Genomic DNA, 20,049 nt, shown 5'->3' on the forward strand with positions numbered 1-20,049 from the left:
GCAATGTTCAAGTTTTCAAAATGACTTGTTTAGTATATAATGTAATGTTTTAGTATGTTTCAGTAACTTACAGTTATTTGTTTCAGTAACAGGATCTTTTCAGTAACTTAGGTATAGTTATATTAAATTACATTATTCAAAAAAAACATTCCTGTTAACTTTAGCTCAAGTTACAGTACACTCTTTGTAGGGCTTAATGAACAGTATCAGCTCTAGTGTACGAGACTTTCTCTGGATCCCAGTTTGTATTATGTATCCCACTATAACTTTTGTTAGGAAACAACACACTTCTCCATATTCACCCCTGTTATTAGTCCTGATGTGAATGTATACACAAAATTAAATACTTAGGCCATCATCTGTACATTATAAAGGGGGGATACGTTTTATGGCAGGTTGAAAATACAGTCTGAAATAATCGCTTGGAAAATAGAAACTTCTCCATTTTCACCCCTGTTATTAGTCCTGATGTGAAGTATACACAAAATAAAATACTTGATGGTAGGCCATCGTCTGTGCTTTATAAAGGGGGATACTTATTTTGGCAGACTGCATGTCCAGCCAGGTAGGACCAGTAAGCCACTGTTATCACTTTTTGTGTATGAAAAGTGCTGTTTAAATGCAATGCATTATTGAATTGTTATGATAATAATTTACCCTTTAAGGAGGGGGACAATTTCCAGCAATATCCAAAGGAAACATGGAGAAAATATTGTCTACAGTGCTGCATTCAATTTAATGTACATTTCGTCACAAGGAAGATATTACTATGATCACTGCAGACCAGGGCTGGGTTGGATTTTAAAACCAGGACGCAGAGATGGGCCGGACATTTTCTCATGAGTTGGGTCATTAGGATTTTATTTACACACTTGTATTGGTAATCCTTATTGGTTCAGTTCTTTATCAATGCTCTTATCAATCCTATTTATTACTAAATAATTGCATATATTATTAATTAATATTATTTTATTAACTAAATGTTGTTTCTAGAGCAGCAACATGATTTACAACAGCAAAGTCACTAATATCTCCCTGGAAACAAATCTAAAATGTCAGTAAAATAAATCATATTCCTGACAACATACTGAGTGAAGTTTAAAATGAATGAACAGCTCAGTCCCTCCTGTCCTCCTCCTCCCTCTGCTGCTGCTGGTAGAGAGGAGGGCTGCTCAGTTTATAATGTGCCATATTTTAATGTACGTGGCAAACTAAGCTGAACAGTCACTAAAGACAGAGAGCTTTCACTTTAGCTAGGTTGTAACAATAAACTATTAGCTGAACTAGCGCTGTGCTTGTGTAAAACCAAAACACAGCTGCAGCGGATGAGAAACTGAGCAGATTAAAACGTTTTGTTTATGCTCATTAAACAGGTGTATTGGTAAAGTATTGGCTTTTTACTGGCTAAGTCTTTATTGCACCACGTACTTACACTAACCAGCGTAGTTGTCGTCAATGTCCGCTGATCAGCTGGTTGACTTCGATCCGTGTGTGTGTGCGCGCGCGTGTGTGGAGGCGCTCTGCTGACACAGAGGAGCGGAGAGGCTGCAGGTCTGACAGTTGTTGAGCCCCCCCCCCCCCCCCCCCCCCGTAAGGTTAACTGCACGTCAACCCACTGTAACTCCAATATAATTTACAGAGACAGAATGATTTATATAAATGGCTCATACAGGTCTGCAGACAGAGTGAACTTTGAACCCTGCTGAACATTTACAGTAACAGTAACAAACTATGGCCCCCGCCGTCACAAGATCACTACTAAGAAATGGTCTAGACTTTCCTGCTGCCAAGTAAAACCCAACACTGATATGCCAATGTGAAACTGCCACACCACAAAGAGGTAAGTTGAAACTACCAATTGTTTCTAAGTGGTACTTTATTCAGATTTTTTGATATTTTGAAACCAGTTGCTTAGAATGACCTAGATTGCTTCCTCACCAGTGGTGTCTAAGATCAAACTTTTTTTAACTTCAAAAACTGACTTTCAGAATGTAAGTGTTACAATGAATAAGCAGAAGAGACACAAGAAAAATATTTCACAGACTAAAGCACTCAACAATCAAAATGTTTTAAAAAAGCACTTTTTATTATTGTATAAAATGTTGCAGTTATGATGTTTTTGATGATCAGCAGCCCTGTATTTTGTACATTACACCAGATAAATAGACACACCTGCACTGGTACCTAACTATGTAAGTTCATTTATATAGTTGAAAATGTGCATAAGTTAAGTTCACTAATCAATAAATGAAAGCATTAATCGCTATAGAATATCCCCCATTTGTCATTCCTTTGAATGTTGGGTGACTTCCCATAGTGTACACATTGGATTTATCACTGGTTGGGAATTTACCTCCAAATAAACATCAACCCCTTCACGTTTGTGCAATTTTCTGGAAGGGAACCCAATAATTCTTTAAAGATCATGGCAGGATCAGGCAAAATAAAAAATGTATGATTGAGAGGCTCTGCCTAGTGATCTGAATGAAGGCCATACGGAGATCTATAGCCAAATGTTATAAGGTTTATTCTTCATGATTTACGATTACTTTGCATGGCAGCAGTGATTATGCCTCAGTAGAGTCGATTTACCAACCATAGCTTTTTTTTGCCCCAGACCCAGAGAAACACATATATATGACACAAATAACAACAAAAATAATATTATGAGTAATGATAGTAATCGTGTCATCATTATTTGAAGATTCACATGAGGCAGCACATAGAAAACACATATTGGTAAATAAAAAATTAGAAACAAGTTCCAGTGAAACAAAATACAAGAAACAAAACGATTCAGACAAAATCAGGGTGAGAGCTCCAATAAAAGTATCTATAAGGATGTCAAAGGCTCTGTCCCCTTCAGATTTAAGCTCATATAGTGGGAAACCAGAGAAAGGGGGCTAAAACGTGTGATGTGGTGGAATAAAATACACGTAAACAGTAACATACAGAGGAGTAGAAACTAACCTGATATTGGGAACTTTTTAGCTGTTTTTCTCTGTTTTGTGAGATTCACTGAAACTTTATTACTCATCAACATCACAAGACTCCTGAAATATTCCCTTAAAAGGCACAGTTAGGAGTTAACTTATAGCCAAAGTTTCAGATTTTTGTTGTTTTTAACAGCTTGCCACTTTCAGTATCATAGTTTAGGGACCATTTAATGAAACTCTGCAGGAAGAACAATGTTGATTTATTTACTTATTGTTTAATTTAATGGGGATAGCGCACAGCAATACACATTGCAATAACTGTACCAGAGAATGTCACCTTAAAAAAAAGTTTAAAAAGGTAAAACAGCATATGAGCATGCAGAATAAAAGTGAACATTTATTTGACATTATTGAAGGTTTTACTTTTGCTTTGTCTCCTTATCTGTCTGACAGCTTGTCTGTAACATTTAACTTCTAAATATCGTGGTCAATCATTGATGCATCTTTAATACACAGCCATACGCTGTACTTAAAGCTACAAGGGCATAATCACACAATATGAGTATAAACTATTTATTATAAGTTAAGTTCAAAATATCACTTTAAATAATAGATATTACAGGCTGGGGCAACCTAAACTTTTAATTAGTGCTCCTGAAAACACTCATTTCCAACCAACCCCTACCCCCCCACGTAAAAACCGCACTCACTTCTGCCTGTATTACCACAAGATAGAGTGGGCAAGAGAGAGAGAAAGGAAAAAAGAAGAAAAAACTCCAGATCTGAGAAACCGAAAGCAAGAACAAGGCAAATATATAAACAGTAGCGTGAGCCTCACTATAGCATGAAGGTATCTTGCTCAGAGTGGCGTTCACTGCTCCTCCAAGGTAAGCCCATCCTAAAGCTAGAGATTCTTGAGATATGAATTTAAAGGTTTGACAGCATGCGAATTTAATTATTAATTTTTATCTGTAAAAATATTACCTAATATTTTATTTTTGGTATTACTGACTGTATCATCATGTGTGAGCATATGTAAAAAAAAAAAAAAAAAAAAACAACAAAAAACACAGCAGGCAACTGTAGAGACAGATGCACAGCGCATAGTGCACAGTTTGTTTGTGGCAGTGCACTTACATATCTAAAGACTTTTAAAATTTAGTTTTTGGGCAAAATTAGTGACCATGTCAAACTTCAAGTAAAGGCTTATATCTAGTATTCATAATCAGTTTATTTCCAATAACCTTTCTGCTGTTTATTTGTGTAGAACCAAGTGAGCTTTTGTTATTAATAATTGAGAGAGATCATTAGAGAACACTGTCATGGTTTTAGTGAATGAGAAAGATGTTGACTCATCAAGAAGACTGTGTTGCACCCAAAAAAACCATGATGCAACTGAAAAAATGACCAGAATGAAAAGGAAGATTTACTTCTTTTATTTTACGGATAAATATTGACAGAGCCAAGAAACCTGAAAGAAAAGACAAACTAAACAGTTCTCTTGTGCTAGCAAAGTGTGTAAACTGGTGATCTGTGTTGACAATCTTAAGAAAATGCTTCATACCACGCTGAAACCGTTTAGAGGAATCAAGACACTGGTGTTTCTATGCATGTATTACCAGACGAACTGTAGTGTTACTGAATTACATAATAAAAGCATGTATGGGGACGTTGTGTGGTGGGGGTTGGAGGATGCGAGAGTAGATTTTCTTTCGGAAATATGAATGGACTTCCTTTCAGATACTAAATATGGACATTGACAGTTAAGTTCCCATAAAGCGAATAGCCTAAGTGTACATAACCGTAATGCTGTACTTTGTGTTGGAAGTGATACTTTAGTTCACCTTTTTTATTTTTTACATTATAGTACACATTTCCTGTCTCTCTCTCTGCAGCCGTCTCTATCCAATAAAGGCAAAAAATGCCAGAAAAAAGAATCATACATTATTACATCTTAGCCAGTTTATCCCTGAAAAGCAGCTGGACAAATCTGCGTGTTCATTGCACTGATTTAATGCAACAACACAGCACAAACAATAGATTATATAGGCCTACTGTGTATATAAACCATAACTCTGCTCATGTCTGTTTGTAGATGACTGTGTGGTGGCGGGCTCTCATCCTCCTTTACTGTGTCCTGCACTTTGTGGAGTTCTCTGCTCCATCTGCAGTCCCCCAGAGGAATAAATATAAAAACTCCTTTCGTCTCACGAGGACCACACGAACCCGTGTCCAGCAGCTGCAGAGAAAATATGTGAGTACTGAAAACGTATTACTGTGCACATCTTAGCTTTCCCCAGCAACAAAGCTTTAATAGCTACTATATTTAATTGAATAGAAGGAGCAGCAGTTGGGAAACAAGCATTTTGAAGACAGAAGCCGACAGTTAAAGGACCTGCCATCACTTTCTACAGATTTCAACAGCTGGCTAAAGCTGACGGTTAGTATCTGCTCGACTGTTTCATAACAATTCCATATAACATCACTCTCTGGTTGCTATTCTGCAAAACACATTTTCAAGTTTTTAGAGAATTTCTTCCATTGTTTTAAGAATTTTTTTCCGTCATGGGAAGAGAAAAAAAACAACAAAACTAGATGACATCGTCAGAAAGTTTGCTCTTGCAGAACGCAAAACTTGCAAAAACTTTCAGCGGATTTCCCCTTTTTGAACTTCAAGCATAGAAAGGGGATTGTGCAACATTTTGACTATGTAATCATGTGGTCGTTTCTTGTTGTGTGTTCAGGACTGGGAACGACTGCATGCTGCTTTCTGCGACATGCAAGCATATTGGAATATGCTGGAGTGGAAGAGGAAACAGCTGGAAATGGAGGAGAAAGAGCAGATAGCGGAGCGGGTGGTACGCACCACTATATCTCAGAGCATCAGGCACATTCAGTTGGACCTGAGGGACCTGATGAAACAAGTCAGCAGTCAGGTATCCGCAGTGTTCTTACTATAATCCGAGCACTTTTTGTCAGCTTTTCAGCCCACACAAAGACTTTGGAGGAAGTGACACCAAGGTCTGATAAAATTTGTTTTGCTTTCTGCTTCAGTTGAGTTACATGCAGAGCTCCTGGATGAAGCCAACCTCTCATAAGGTACAGGAACCCCTGAACCCAGAAACCAGCTCCAAAACAGTGTGGGACCGCCGAGTAGAGGGTTACATCATATTGAGGGATCTAGACCTTTACCTCACCAAGCTGGCAAGAGACTTCCTCCTACTGGCTTCAAAAATATAAATGACTCAGCACTGAAAAAAGAAAGCTGTGACCTTGACAACACACACACATGCACACAAACTGTCAGCACCTAGCAGAAAATTGTAATAACAGTTGGTAACTTTAATCAGTTTCAGTGGTGTTTACATGGAGCTCTCTTTAAGCTAGTCAAATGGTTTTACATGATGTATATTCAAGGGCTTTCTTGGGTATTTCCCAGAGTTTCTGTCTTGCCTCTAACAGAGCGGAGAGAACACTTCCCAACTGTTTTTCCCCAAGCCCTCAATCTACTGGACTTTCCAAAGATATATTTACTATTTATTAACATATTTATTGACATGCTATTTATTTCAAAGTGGTTTGTTTTATTTTTCTTACAATATAGAGAAAAAGTGTTTCACATGACAAGACATTTTATATTTTATGTATTTAAATATATTTGTGTACAATTTGTATGACTGTCAATAAAGAAATGAAGCATTTGAAACAGTGACGACTTCATGGTATGATTTTCTAATCGTTAAAAAACATTAGCAATAGTTATTGCAGCAATAACGACATTCTTGTAATAATGGTGATGTATATGAATTAATAAACAATCTTCCTTCTGTTGAGTATGTTGTGTGTGCTTGTGGTATCATCCTGTCGGCTACAAACTAACTAATATGATGACAACTTCTGAGTGGCAATCCTCCAGTTAGCTAAAAGGATTACTGTTTGTCTGGTTGCTGTTTTCTGTTTCTTCATGTGGCGTTGATCCGAGGGGCAGTCTGCAGAGTGAAACCAGAGTGAACACAGTCAGCTGGCCGAAGTGTTCTTAATATAAAAAAAAGTCCTCCCGGCAGGCTCCACACATGACATCAGAGCAGCCTGTGACTCACCACTAGCAGATGTCCTCGCTTGCCTTTGGCTACCTTCAGCTCTGAACCCCTGATGAAATCAATGATTCCCTCCTTGCCTCGAGCCACAGCAAACCTAATACTGGGAGGTAACAAATAGAGACGGGATTGGGAGATGAGTACTGTTGGGTTGGCAACAACCATCATAGAGAAGCAGTCTGACAGGCCTCACCTGCCCGGGCTGACGTTGACGTAGTTGACCTTGCTCGCCATAATGGCTAGTTTTGTCACCAGCTCAATCACATGGCTGCATTGTAGCACCACGTCGCCCTGAGGGACACACAGCTAGATTAAAGAGTGGTAAAATGGTTTTGCAGTAGTAAACAGTAATGAGTGCGCCGTCTTACTGTACCTTCTGCTTATTGTCCTCACTGGGCATGTGCAGAACAAACATCCCATCGCTGAGAGAGCTCACAGAGATACCTGTTAAAAGAGAAAACCTGGTTTGGACTCACCGAACTAAAGAACACAATCCCCATGCATTAATCAGAAACGTTTTAGCCACATTCTTTTGTCAGTGAAAAACTATGTTCAGTTAATTACTGGTTCAATATCTGTAACACTAAAACAACAATGAATCAAAAAAGGTCGGTATCCAAAAGCTATGACCCCATCTCCTGCTGAATTGATTTCATTATGAATGGTCATCCTCTCAGTTAAAAGTTTCTTTCTTTGAGAAACTTTTTTTTGGCACATTGTATACAAACACCACTTGGTTGCCATGGATATTTCTGCAGAAGTGCACAGACAAGTTCCAGTTATTGAGATATTATGACTGTTGAAGGCCAAAGAAGACTAAACTTAATTTGAAAACTGGTACAACTGTAGTAGCTCCTAGCAAAAATTACAAAACAAATGATAATGAGCTCTCTCAATATCTTAAGATAATACATTTCTCAAATTGTGCCCCTCACTTCCCCACTCGGGGCTGGTGTTTACCTCTCAGAGCTGTGTAGTCAATCCTCTGTTTGATCTTGGTCCTGTCCACCAGCACAGCAAAGCTGTTAGTGAGAAGCAGCTGGCGAGGGCGAGGCTTGAAACCCCTCCTGTCATACTTCACAACTGAAACACCGTACTGAGAGGGAGACATATCACTGTAAGGCTGCTGAAAGCTCACAAACCTTTATTATCATCATCACATAGGGGGGAAAAGGATCAATCTCACCTGCACTTTGTCATTGCCAAGAGTCTGGACGACTTTAAGATTGATTTGTTCATTTTCTATACAAAGCAATGGGAAAATGTCAATGTCAATGTTACATGTTTTTTTGGTACCTCATCTGTATGGTGTTTCTACAGAGGTGATGAATGTATGTTTTAACACATACCCAGCCTGGAGTCCAAAAACAGCCTTCCAACACTCTGAGGGTAGCTGTCTTTCTGGTCCTTGAAGACCTCACTGGCTACAACCTTCTGCATCATCTAGAGGACAAATAAATAATAATAAGAATCAAGCAAGATGAAACATTTTAGTATTTATTAAAGAAAAAAAAGGAAGGCCATGCTGTTTGTGTACCTGCTTCTTCCATTCAGGTTGGACCCTCCTGCAGTACTTCAGGACCATGTTTCTCATGTTCAGCCTCCACAGGTGCTCAGAGGCCTGTAGGCACCATAGAATCGACAACGAAGAATTTGCATTACTAATTCTACAGATTCTTACTTGTACTTATGCATTCTTTTATCTGTATGTTATGTGTGTAGGGTGTGTTTGTACCTCAACCAGGGAGGGAGGAGGTGTCGGCCAGCTTTTGTCCAAAACGCTCTTGGGCAGGTTTTTCCGTAGATTCTTTAGGAAGGAGTAGCGTACATGATCCAGGAAATACTCATTCTCAGGGCAGTATTCCTCATGACGGTAGATGAAGCCTTTTATGAACCTGGAAAAAAAAGGTTCAAAGAAGGAAATGTACTATAAATGCAAAACGCAATCGTAAAAATACATAGACAAACAAACATGAACAAAGTATCAGTCAAGCACCTGCGTATTAACTCAGCAGCCTGGCGACGCCTCTTAGCCCTCCTGCGTGCTTTCATCCCTCGCCACCCAGACTGGATCACTATCACTATACATACACATACATGCATATATTAACACCAAGATGACTTTTAGACTCAGCCAAAGACAACATACCAATGTTAGTATAGCATACTTAAACAGAAAGTCAGCTTAGGCCCAGATAGGAATGCTGGAAAGGTGAAATTAAGTTAAATCTACAGAAAAATAACATAAACATGTACACCCAACACATGAGTTGGAATGTGGACCATGTGGCCATCCAAAAGCATGTTTACGTGCATGTACAGTACATACTGTACATTTTTCAAACCAATATGACAATGGACAAAAAATCCAAAATCAACATTTATGAGAAGTAAAAATGAAAGTAAAACTCACTTCTGTGAGTTGTCATCCCTGTTTTTTATTTCAGTTTTAGGAACACAGTGAGACTGTTCTGTAAAGGAGAGGTTAGAAACTATGAGGGGAGGGAAGTGCTCTGACCTGCGTGTCTGATGCGTTGGTACTTGGCTCTCTCCCTGTAGCCTCTCCATGATGTCTGCAGGGTCAAAGCTGGAAAACATCCAAGAAAAGAAAGTAAAGGTGGATTTTGGCTTTTCAGTCGAGGTGATCCAGAGGTCCTGCTGTGGAGGCCTCCGGCGTGGGAACTGATTCATAGTTCAACATGGGATTTATCCCACAAAAATGGACTCTCCGTACGTTATCAATATGTGACTCTGAGTCACGTATTTCCTTTGTTCATTTTCTGATTCCCCAATGTTTACAATCCTACCGTTACTTACCTATCTCTGGCTTTTTTGCTTCTAGTGCATCCTCAGTGTTGAAGAGAGTTTTTGGGAAACGGATGAAGATTTTTGACCTGCAGAAAGTAGATAAAATAATTTCTTAATCAACACAAAGGTACAATGAATACTTGCGTGGTTTGCACTCATGCATGTAGCCTAGGTGGCCCCATAATCTCAGTACCTACTGATCAAACTCTCATCCCACTCTCCATCTCCCCCTAACAAGACATTACCTGCCCAGTTTGTACTCTTCTGCTTTGTAGCCCAGGTGGTTGACCAATGTCGAGACACCATCTGCGAGTCTGCCATGCCAATTGGGCCAGGTCTCAGGACACAGAGGCTTATACCTAGGCCATTTGTACATAATTATAATTACAGAGGGCTGAATACAGAGTAAACAGAATGAACAGTCACTGAGGCTGTAAGTCATTAGGTGTGAAAGTCAGTCACCTCTGCAGGAAGGCTTCAAAGCGACGTCGATAGGCAAAGCCAGCTCTCCTGACCCTCAGGTTTTCCATCAGACCCAGGTACTTCACCTGGTGTCTGACCAGAACTTCATCAAACCTTCCTGCAAGGAGAGATTTTATTCACTGGTGTATATACTATACATTAGATAGCATACAGTAGGTAAGAAGTAAGAAGGGACTGAGGCCTTCATTTTTTATATGTATTATTAGACCTGCCTCTATTTCTAATTTTCCTTGTTTTATATGTCCTTTTTATCTTTATATTGTTTTCTGATCATATCACCTCTGTTGTTGATGCAAACCCAATACTTCCTTAATCTCTTTCACATTAAAATGCTTCAGAGAGCATAATTTATTCCCTTTCTTTCATTGTGCAGGAATTGTTGAGTTTCACTGACTCCAGCATTAACCACTGAGAAAGACTGACAGAGTAGACTCAAAGTTAATTAATTGGGGAGTGTGAACAAAATTTATATTAAACAAGGAAAATTAGATGCACAGTGTTGTGGCTATGTTGGGCGGAAGTGTCTGGAAATTGTATTTTTAGCCACCATGTAAGCCATTATAGCACAAGTAGCAATGTTTCACTAGTACAATAATATACAATAAAGTGTACCTGGCTGCTTGGCATCATTAGGTTTAATACAGCGCACGTAGGACGGCTCTTTAGACATGAGGATCTCCATGAGCTTCATCAGGCTGTTTTTAAACTGAGTGGCAGCCTAAAGGACAAATAAAAAATATGAAACTATGGGAAAAACAATTTGAAAGAAAGAGAAAGTGGTGTCTTTATTATGGCTACCTATAAACCACAGAAATACTTTTGGTTTAAAACCACACCTAAAACTGATCAAAAACAACTAAAAGAGAAGAGGGATACAAAGTGAGCATAATTCTCACCATCTCTGGGCGTTTCTGGTCCATCACTTCCTCTCTACGGAAGCAGTGCTTTAGGATCTGGTTGTCTGACTGGCACATGACCTAAACAGAGACCAAACCACACAACCACATGTCAACACAGCACACGCCCCTCTTCCTGTTCAGGGTTTTTTAAAAAGTTTTGGTGAGGTTCTACCATGTACATTTTTATTATCCTCACCTCCTTCAGGTTCCTGTTCAGCAAATCATTATTCTTGTCTAGGAAACCTGAATGGGAAACATAAACACTGTCATTAAGAAATTAGTGGGTTGTGGGTTATGCTCTGAAATGCCTCTTACAAGGGAATAAATGCATTAATAAGAATAGTCAGCTCGTTGGTCTAGTGATAAATTACAGCTTACCATTGACATTGTAGTTTACCTCTCCAGCATAATGCAGCAGCCTGAATTCTTCCCTGCTCATCACCCTGCGAGTTTTTCCATTTGCCAACTTGTGACTGAAAGGCACACACACACACATGCACGCACACACACACACACACACACACACACACACACACACACATATATAAAAACAATCACAGAAATGTAACTGCAATTAGAAGAGCCTTTTTACTGTATGTCAAATTAATATTTGACATAAGATGATGCTTACGTAACAAAATGGGGATGGTCGCCCAGTGTGTCTTCCAGTTTCTCTAAAAAGGATACATCGCAGGTCTCTCCAGGCCTCAGACACTCCTCATCCTGAAAACATCACACTGTTTAACGTCACCTACAGCGACAGAAGGTAAGACAACACCATATACGGAGAATAACATATAAACTAGGAGTTGTAATGCGCACCAGAATGGAGATGATGCCTTTGTGTTTTTCCTCTATCAGGTCACAAATGATCTTGTTGTCAAAGTATTGCACCGTCTCCCACTGACATTAGAAGGGAACGTTTGGAGGAAAACAATGTTGTGTTAGCATGGAAATATAAATATTAACAGATATATCAAACTTATATGTTTACCTAAACAGGAATGAACTCACTGCAATTCCCTCTGTCTCATACTCCTCCTGCTCAGATCTCAGGGTGAGCTCAATAAACAGCTGCTGGAGCTTCTCATTGCAGTAGTTGATGCAGAACTGCTCGAAACTGTGGGCCGAAATATTAGGAAAATTAGGTCAACGCATTCTAGAGTTATGTGCAAACACTATGTGCATTAGAGACAATTCAATTCAAATTAGCTTTATTGGCACGAATATATAACAATTACTCACAATAACTTTAAGCATTAAGATGTGACTAACTCATACCTATTGTGCTGTAGGACCTCAAAGCCATAGATGTCTAGAAGTCCTATAACTGAGGAGGCCTTACTGCTGTGGTAGATTTCATCCTGCAAAACATATCACAGCATGCAATCAGTGGCAAAACACAGCAACAGCTCCATTGCTGTCTTTGAGTTGTAATAGGGACTCTTACTGTACCTTCACAGCCAGCGACTGGTTGATCTTCTCCACCAACCAAGTGAAGGTCCGACCATACACGGCCTTGGCTAAGGCATCACGGGCAGCCACTGCCTGCTCAAAACTTAAAGGGCTTATCATCTGTAACACACAAAAGCAAGTACAACCACAAATTTATACAATACACACGAAACAATTGATAACACGAGGAGCAAGGACAAAAAGAAAACGTCACCTCCTCTCCTTTGGCAGTGAGCTTCTTGTGAGTGAGTGCCTCCCTGAGGGCTGAGCCATCAACACCCAGCAGCTGGAAAACAACAACACATCTGTTCCCAGCTATGCCTTTTTGCGAGTTTTTGTGCATATTTGAACATCCATTAATACTAGTGGGACGGTTCTGACCTTCGAAAGATTGTTTATCTGAGTCTCAGTGGTGATATAAGTTTCTCCTTCCTCCCCTTCCCCAAACTGAGTGTTTCCCAGATGGAGAATACTGCCGATGATATTTAGCAATTTCTGAGAGCCAGACACAGGAAAAACAGATGACAACAGCCGCACAGATGAACCATCTATTATTTTTTAACAAAATTAACATATGTAGTCAGTGAGAATATAATCATTAATATATAATCAGATATGCGTAAATTGTACTTTCAAAATAACTCTCATATTTAAGAGGTCAGCTCAAATGCTTGAGGCAGCAAGTTGATGTTAAAAATGCAGGATTCAAAACTGTCGAAAAAAGCCAGTGAAACTATGATGATATAAAAATAGCATTACAAATAGCCTTAAGGATACAAAAATGTGTTTTTTCAATGAAAACGTATTAATGCAAATAATACAGATGTAAGTTTGGATTCATGTAGAGTTCTCCTGCATGTGTTTTTGATGATAAGAAATGCGATGAAAAACGTAGAATGATAAACTGTGGACATGGTGGAGTCATGGTGCAAACTGTAAGAACATTGCTCATCTCTGATCCATTCCTGTGACTTTACCATTTAGTGTGTTCCACTTTAATGTGGTAAATGTGGTAAACCAGAGGACATGAGTGAAAAACAAAACAGTAATGTTGCTGCCTGAATTCAGGTAACCGTCACTCAATGCTGTAATTGTTTTTACTGACCTGCACTTCTTCCTCTGTGAAGCCAATAACAGGCAGCGCCTTCATCACAACTTTCCAATTATTCTTGTCACTGACGGAGCTGAGTCTGGGACAGTTGCCCTGAACAACACAGTGAAATATTACACCACAAATGATGGCCTCTGCTTGAAAACAAGTAATTCACCAAGCTTCTGCACCACACACACCTTGACCAGATACTGGTAGCTTTGAGGGTTTCTTTCCAGGTCGAGTGTGTTAAGCAAGTTGTCATCCCCCCCATCCAGAAGCTGATAGAAGATGTGGAAGTTCCTCTCACCATGGTTCTGGTGCACTACACGGGATTTCTCCAGCAGGTAGTTCAGGATGTGACCGCCCACTGGTGCCCCCTGGGAGAAATTTCAGAAAAAGTTGGGAGCAACTGTTAAAATCAGGTTTAGCAGAGGTTTTAATGTTTGAGCTTTTTTAAATAATATTACTAAAATAACTGCTGTTGTCAGTGCAGTGTAAGCACATATGATTTCTATAAAAAGCGAGAAAGCCAAGGAGGAAGTGTTTACCCTGAAGTCAAACTGAACATCCATGTATTTTCCAAAGCGGCTCGAGTTGTCATTCCTAAGTGTTTTGGCGTTGCCAAATGCCTGTGCAAAGCAAAAAAGGCAGGAAATTAGAGGGAGGAAGTGAAATCAAGAGCAACAATAGAAAAACACAATCAATCAGGAAAAAACTAAAAGTATTTACAAATATGCAAAGGTAATCTAGATTTTTCAGATAACCCAAATAATATCATATAAAGACAAATAAGCCTGTGACACTGGCTGTTCAGTTTGAAATGCCAAAGGTTAAATACCTCCAGGACAGGGTTAGACTGCAGTAGGCGGTCACCAAGGGCAGCCATGTGATCATTAGTGGGGCAGGTGACAGCATAGTAGAGGAGGATCTTCTTGGAGGCCTCTGTTTTACCTGCTCCGCTCTCACCCGATATGAGAATACACTGGTCCTTCCTCTCGGTCCGCATGGCTCGGTAAGTGTTGTCTGACAAGGCGTAGCTGAGGGAAAACACGAAAGCAGCTTCAACTACACATCAATGTAAGTCACGCAAATTAATGCAATGGAAATGCTTTGTTTTTCATTTTTAATTAGTTTAATTTAGCAGGGACAGTGCACATTAATAAGCATAGATACAAATGTAGCAGAGTTAGCCAAAAGACTATTTTTCATCTGTAGTCCCTGGACAGTTGTTAAATAGTCAACCTATCATTTTAATTAGATTAACTGATAATGAAAACAATTGTTAGCTGCAGCCCTAAGGTTATGCAGTGTTATTCAGTGTATTTATTAAGCTATAGAAAGCCTGTGCAGAGGTCTCAGATTTAAGGCAATACACACATACCCAGCATATTACTGAATGCCTCATGCCAATAAATCCTGTTTGATCAGAATGTAATATTAGGAATATATCTTTCTCAACATGCCGTGTGATTATAAGCTGGGCTGTTGACAGTGGAGGACGAGAGAGGAGTTTGATAAAAACAAATGTTTGAGGACCATGAAGTGACTCACATGTGAGGTGATATCTCATAGAAACTGACGCCTCTGTAGCGATCCATCTGCTGCTTGGAGTAAATCTCCAGCTCTTTGTAAGGGTTCACCGACACCAAAACTGAGCCAATATACGTCTGAGCCAAAATATTAGAACACATTCAAATATGTCTCATCACACCAACTGAAATGTTTTGGAACATATGAAGAAAATTGGCTTTATTACATAGATGAGGTTTTCTCTGAAGCGTCTCCGTAGGTTCTCTATGAAGGCTGCCTCACTGTTGTAGTTTTCCAGCAAGACAAAGTCCTGCACCCCGACCCTGTCCCGGGCGGACAGGGAACTCTCCATCACCAGGCGCACTCTTCCTTCTACATCCACTTCCTGTAGGAGGAGAGGGAAGGATGAACATTTCAGAGAGATACAGAAATGAAGCACTTGAGAGTACACACATAAGATTTCTGTCCCTACTGATAACCTTGTAACAGGTGTAGTTACACAATTTTGACCAGCAGAGGATGCAAAAGGCCTATTCTCATTTCATTAAAGCATGATACCTTCACCCAGTTATGAAAGAATTAACATGTGGTGATCAGTATTACAATAAAAATATAATACAGGATAGAATCCACTGATAAGTATTTCAAAAAATATTTCAGGGTTAATGACTCCAGACCTATTGACCAACATCACAAAAACAACACTGTAAAAAAACAAATTAAGAACAGCTCCGCCAAGCCTTGCCAAGATTAAACAATGAAGACATTTAAGGAATCCAAATGATAAACAGGCAGGATAGACTCTTCTATTATGTGACAGTGAGATAGTGTATTATGATGTATGTACAGTACACAAAGCTCTATATCACCAGATGGGGTTTAACCAATGCCACAGCGAAAGTGTGTGTACATGTCAACCCCACTGTGATGGCAAACATTATAGTGCAGACAGGAAAAAATTATCGGTCTGCAGCGTGAACCTCTCAGATATGCCCTAAAGTATGATATTACACACTCAACCACATGCACAGTCATACACATACATTCATATAAAAGAGATAACAAATGTCAAAAGTCAATACTTACTGATGATAAATATCCAGACACACAATTCAGTGTGTAATCAATGCACTACGCCCCAGTCAAACCAGCTGCACTCTGTCTTCAGTGTCAAAGATATATTTCAGAGAGAAGCCTCGCTGGTTTTTCTTCACATATTCATTGAAAAAACAAGCAGAAAGTGGAACAAAGGGGCTAGACTTCCACAGGACTTCTGTTTTTCTTGAATGCAAGAGCCTCTCAAGGGTCTCATTTGGCTGGTTAATACCGGTAAAAGGGCATTATCTCTGAGCACTGGATGCAGGAAAGACCTTAAAATAACAAGAGGACAACAGTGGAAGATAGCCAAGAAGTGAGAGCAAAGGAAAGCCACTGAATACTTCCACTGCAGCCCCTCCTCTCTGCTTCACCTTGGAGTATTGTTCTCCCACTCCTGCAGGTGGGATTCCTTCAGATAGTAATTACAGTTAACAGTCAGATTTTCCAAAGGATACAACTAAGGAATGTTAGGGTCAGGTTTAGGACAGGCGTTCAGTAGATACCACTAAACTTTTCTATGTGGGTGTCAGCAGCTGTGCATGCTTTGATATCCAACTCTGGGGATAGTGTGTTTTTGCATGCCTAGTCAACAAGAAATTTGCGACACCTGCAAGGCAAAAATGGAATAATTAGCAGATCAGACCAAAATGATCCTAACACAGCTTTAGGTGTGAAGGATGCGGTGAACACGTAGCATGGCCAATTGCAACATTTCCCCTAATTCTTTGATGGTTTGTATACTTAGAATGAAATGTGCTTTGAGGCGATGTGGATGAATGTTTCATTCAATCTAGTAACTTCCGCAAGAATATTTACTTTACTTAAATATTTATTTACTTTAGTTTATCACATATAACGTTACATAGCTCAAGTTGGGCTTGCACATTATTATGAAACACAGAAAGCACCTCTATGTGTAAAGCATAAAAATCAAACCTTCCTGGCTTTGAATTGTAATAGACTCTTTTGGCGTGAATCTTTCATTCCATCTTCCTCAGATCTCGTTCCTTTTATGTTCAATTGTTATTAAGATGTACAGTATCTGCTGTGTGGACAGTGTCTGTGCAGTTTCTGCCTTTTCAGTGTCTTGAAATATCCAATTTTGTGTAATAATTTTGTTACACTCACTTGATTTTTTTCTGCTTAATACCGCATTGGATGTGCACCGATTCATCAGCAACAAAACATAAACTCTAAAACACGGTAAACATTGTTTTCAAGGATCTATCTCTCAACAGTCATGAGTTACATTTACTACTTTTTTTTTCAAGAATTTTATCACCATGACATGGAGAAAATTCACTTTTCAACATTAGAAGCCTTGTCTAAAACACATCTTTGCTTACAAAACATAGAAACACTGCTTGCACTGGGGTAAAGGAAATTTTTAAGGATGTGAAAATCATTTTTTATGAAGACACTGTGGCTGAGATACTGTCTGGGATGGAGATATAACCAGTATACCAAGTAATCCTTGCAGCTTTGTTGTCAGTGAACTGGCCTGAGGATTGATTGCTATAACAGCTAACAGTGAGAGTCTGATCTAACTGACAGGCTCCCAGAAGTGCTTGAGTGCTTTATGGGGGATTTAACTCTGAGCACCAGGGAGCTCCAGTGAAATTTGCAGGTTTGTAGGTGCAGCAGCAGTGACAACCAGTGAGGAGGCAGTGGGACTTGGCTCTAGGCCCCATGACTAAGCTCTGCTGGGCCGACTACATTCAGATTGTCTTCCTTATAAGGCATGCCCCACCACTCTGTCCCAGGGCGATTTGCTCTGGTACCACAGCTGGCTCGCTACCACTGATGTGCCAGTAATGGATATGGTGGAAAAATACCAAGCGTACAGCTTATACAAAAACCAAAATACACACTGACTCACACATAGGCAAAAAAAAAGAAAAAAGAAAAAGTCTCTAAGTGACTCATTCTTCTGTTTTGCTTTTCCCTCCAGGAGAGAGACTTGGTGGATCGGAACTTGAGAAAGCACCGATAATGCACACACACATACAATCCAGTCAGTGTGCAGCATTTAACATGAAAATACGGCACAACAAGAAACATCATGGAAATCAGGATCTTACCCTGCCTTGGTACCTCATCCTGTCCTATTGTTGCTGGAAGAAGGCTGAACTGGTGGTTCCCCCCCAGACTGGTGCTCCTCCTTCTGTGTCAGACAGGCTCCTTAACTGTAACTTCTCATCCACCCTTGCCTATGGGCGACAGAATTAGGAAACTTATCCTCTTCTCTCTCCCCAACGTCAATCACTTTCTCTCAGCTCTTTCTCCACGTCCTTCCTCCCTCTTGTCTGGCTCCCCTGTGAGGACAAAGCATACACTCTCAGGCCAAAACACAAACAACCCCTCTTGTTTATACCTTCAATTCATCTTCCCTTTGACAGGTCAAGTAAATGTGCGCCTCTTCGAGAGTCCCTCTTCTTCTTCCCTCTATACTATGCTGCATGAAAACAAGGGCAGGAACTCCACTAACACGTCACACTGGGCCAAAAAAAAGTAAAGGAAAGTAAGCTGTTGGATAATGCAAAAAAAAAAAAAAGAGTGCCAGAGAGCAGAGAGGGTTTGGAAAATTTTGCTAAGAGCCCCAAACTACAAACATGTAATCACTGTGCAGCTATATAAAATGGAAAAAAAACAGAAATCACATGATGAGATCTCAGTACATTCTTTCTTTCCTTCCCTCCCTATTTAGTTTGCCTCCTCCCTTTTCTCCCACAAGCTGAGACAGATTCACGTGGGATTTGAGTTATTGAGGTGTTTCACCAGCAAGACCGCCTGTCTCTGTCTCTTCCACTATTAAAGAAATAACTTTTTAAACACAATAATAATGAACATATGAACAAATGTGCTGTCTGCATGTTCCTAGCTTCTTTTATTCCTCCCTCCCTCCTGCTCTTAGCATTTTTTGGGGAGTGCTGCACAAGGCTACATCGTCTCTGTGAGAGAGCAGCGCCCTCCTCTGGTTTCCCTCATCAACTTTCCTCTCACCCCATTTTCCCTCCCTCTCGTCTCCCTCCATGCCTCACTCCCTTTCCTTTGCCAGCATCATCAAATATCCAACACTGAGGAATCTGAATAATGTTACCCAGATGGAGAAAGCCTCTCGCTCTTTTTCTCAATCTCTGGCTGTCTCACTCATTTCTTAATGCGAGGAGGAAAAAATCCCCATGCTGCTCCCTCTCTACCACTCTTGCATGACACTGCCACATTCATTAAACTATTTTAAATATCTTGTACCATTTGGTGTCATTCAAAACCCTAATTTTGGTGCCTTGCCTCTTTTACTATATATGGAAAGCAGTCCTCCCAGAGTCCTATGTTCTGAATTGTTTCAGTCAATTATTTCTCCCAGTTTTTTCTTCTAGCCTCCATGCCCCCTTAGTTTACTCAGTTACCTCGTTCCACCCCCCACCCCCTCTCAATTATATGTGCTCTATTCACACCAGCATCCATTAATAAGATCAGTCACTCCAGTTCAATTTTGTATAGAGCACAAAAATACAATGAGTTGATAGTTGATCATTTAGTGGGCAAAGAAAGGTTACGGGCTACAGTAGAATGGTAGGTATTGTTGTGTTCCCCTATCAGAGCTAAACAGCGCTCTGAGGAAATATTATGAGGTTCTGTGATCTGTA

General features: G+C 39.8%; 2 protein-coding genes across 5 annotated transcripts; one reads left to right on the forward strand and one right to left on the reverse strand.

The window, feature by feature from the left end:
• The first annotated feature begins 4,837 nt into the window (after positions 1-4,837).
• Positions 4,838-6,646, forward strand: LOC119894902. Its single transcript, XM_038707613.1, has 4 exons — positions 4,838-5,190; positions 5,275-5,376; positions 5,681-5,872; positions 5,991-6,646. Exons 1-4 carry the CDS (start codon positions 5,032-5,034, stop codon positions 6,174-6,176), a joined length of 639 nt encoding a protein of 212 aa, XP_038563541.1. The 5' UTR covers positions 4,838-5,031; the 3' UTR covers positions 6,177-6,646.
• Positions 6,500-19,024, reverse strand: myo1ca (myosin Ic, paralog a). Of its 4 annotated transcripts, XM_038707612.1 has the most exons (34): positions 18,481-19,024; positions 16,855-17,006; positions 16,388-16,459; positions 15,528-15,686; positions 15,323-15,438; positions 14,610-14,808; positions 14,320-14,400; positions 13,969-14,148; positions 13,784-13,882; positions 13,060-13,173; positions 12,893-12,964; positions 12,679-12,798; positions 12,505-12,587; positions 12,238-12,343; positions 12,046-12,126; positions 11,855-11,946; positions 11,602-11,696; positions 11,420-11,466; positions 11,221-11,301; positions 10,937-11,042; positions 10,304-10,421; positions 10,087-10,200; positions 9,851-9,927; positions 9,552-9,620; positions 9,030-9,114; positions 8,769-8,928; positions 8,571-8,654; positions 8,383-8,476; positions 8,220-8,275; positions 7,994-8,129; positions 7,407-7,477; positions 7,227-7,339; positions 7,037-7,136; positions 6,500-6,925 (listed from the first exon to the last, which is right to left on the reverse strand). In XM_038707612.1, the coding sequence occupies exons 4-34, from the start codon at positions 15,651-15,653 to the stop codon at positions 6,899-6,901; spliced, it is 3,102 nt and encodes a 1,033-aa protein (XP_038563540.1). In that variant the 5' UTR covers positions 15,654-15,686; positions 16,388-16,459; positions 16,855-17,006; positions 18,481-19,024; the 3' UTR covers positions 6,500-6,898. The 4 variants fall into 4 exon arrangements, with proteins under 4 accessions (XP_038563540.1, XP_038563538.1, XP_038563537.1 ...); XM_038707610.1 differs by lacking the exons at positions 16,388-16,459; positions 16,855-17,006 and having other exon boundaries at positions 18,481-18,609; positions 18,774-19,024; XM_038707609.1 differs by lacking the exons at positions 16,388-16,459; positions 16,855-17,006.
• Positions 19,025-20,049: the final 1,025 nt, after the last annotated feature.

This window comes from Micropterus salmoides, unplaced genomic scaffold (assembly GCF_014851395.1).
Source record: "Micropterus salmoides isolate LMB-PRFRI ecotype aquatic unplaced genomic scaffold, ASM1485139v1 Ms_hic_scaffold_9, whole genome shotgun sequence".
NCBI lineage: Eukaryota > Metazoa > Chordata > Actinopteri > Centrarchiformes > Centrarchidae > Micropterus > Micropterus salmoides.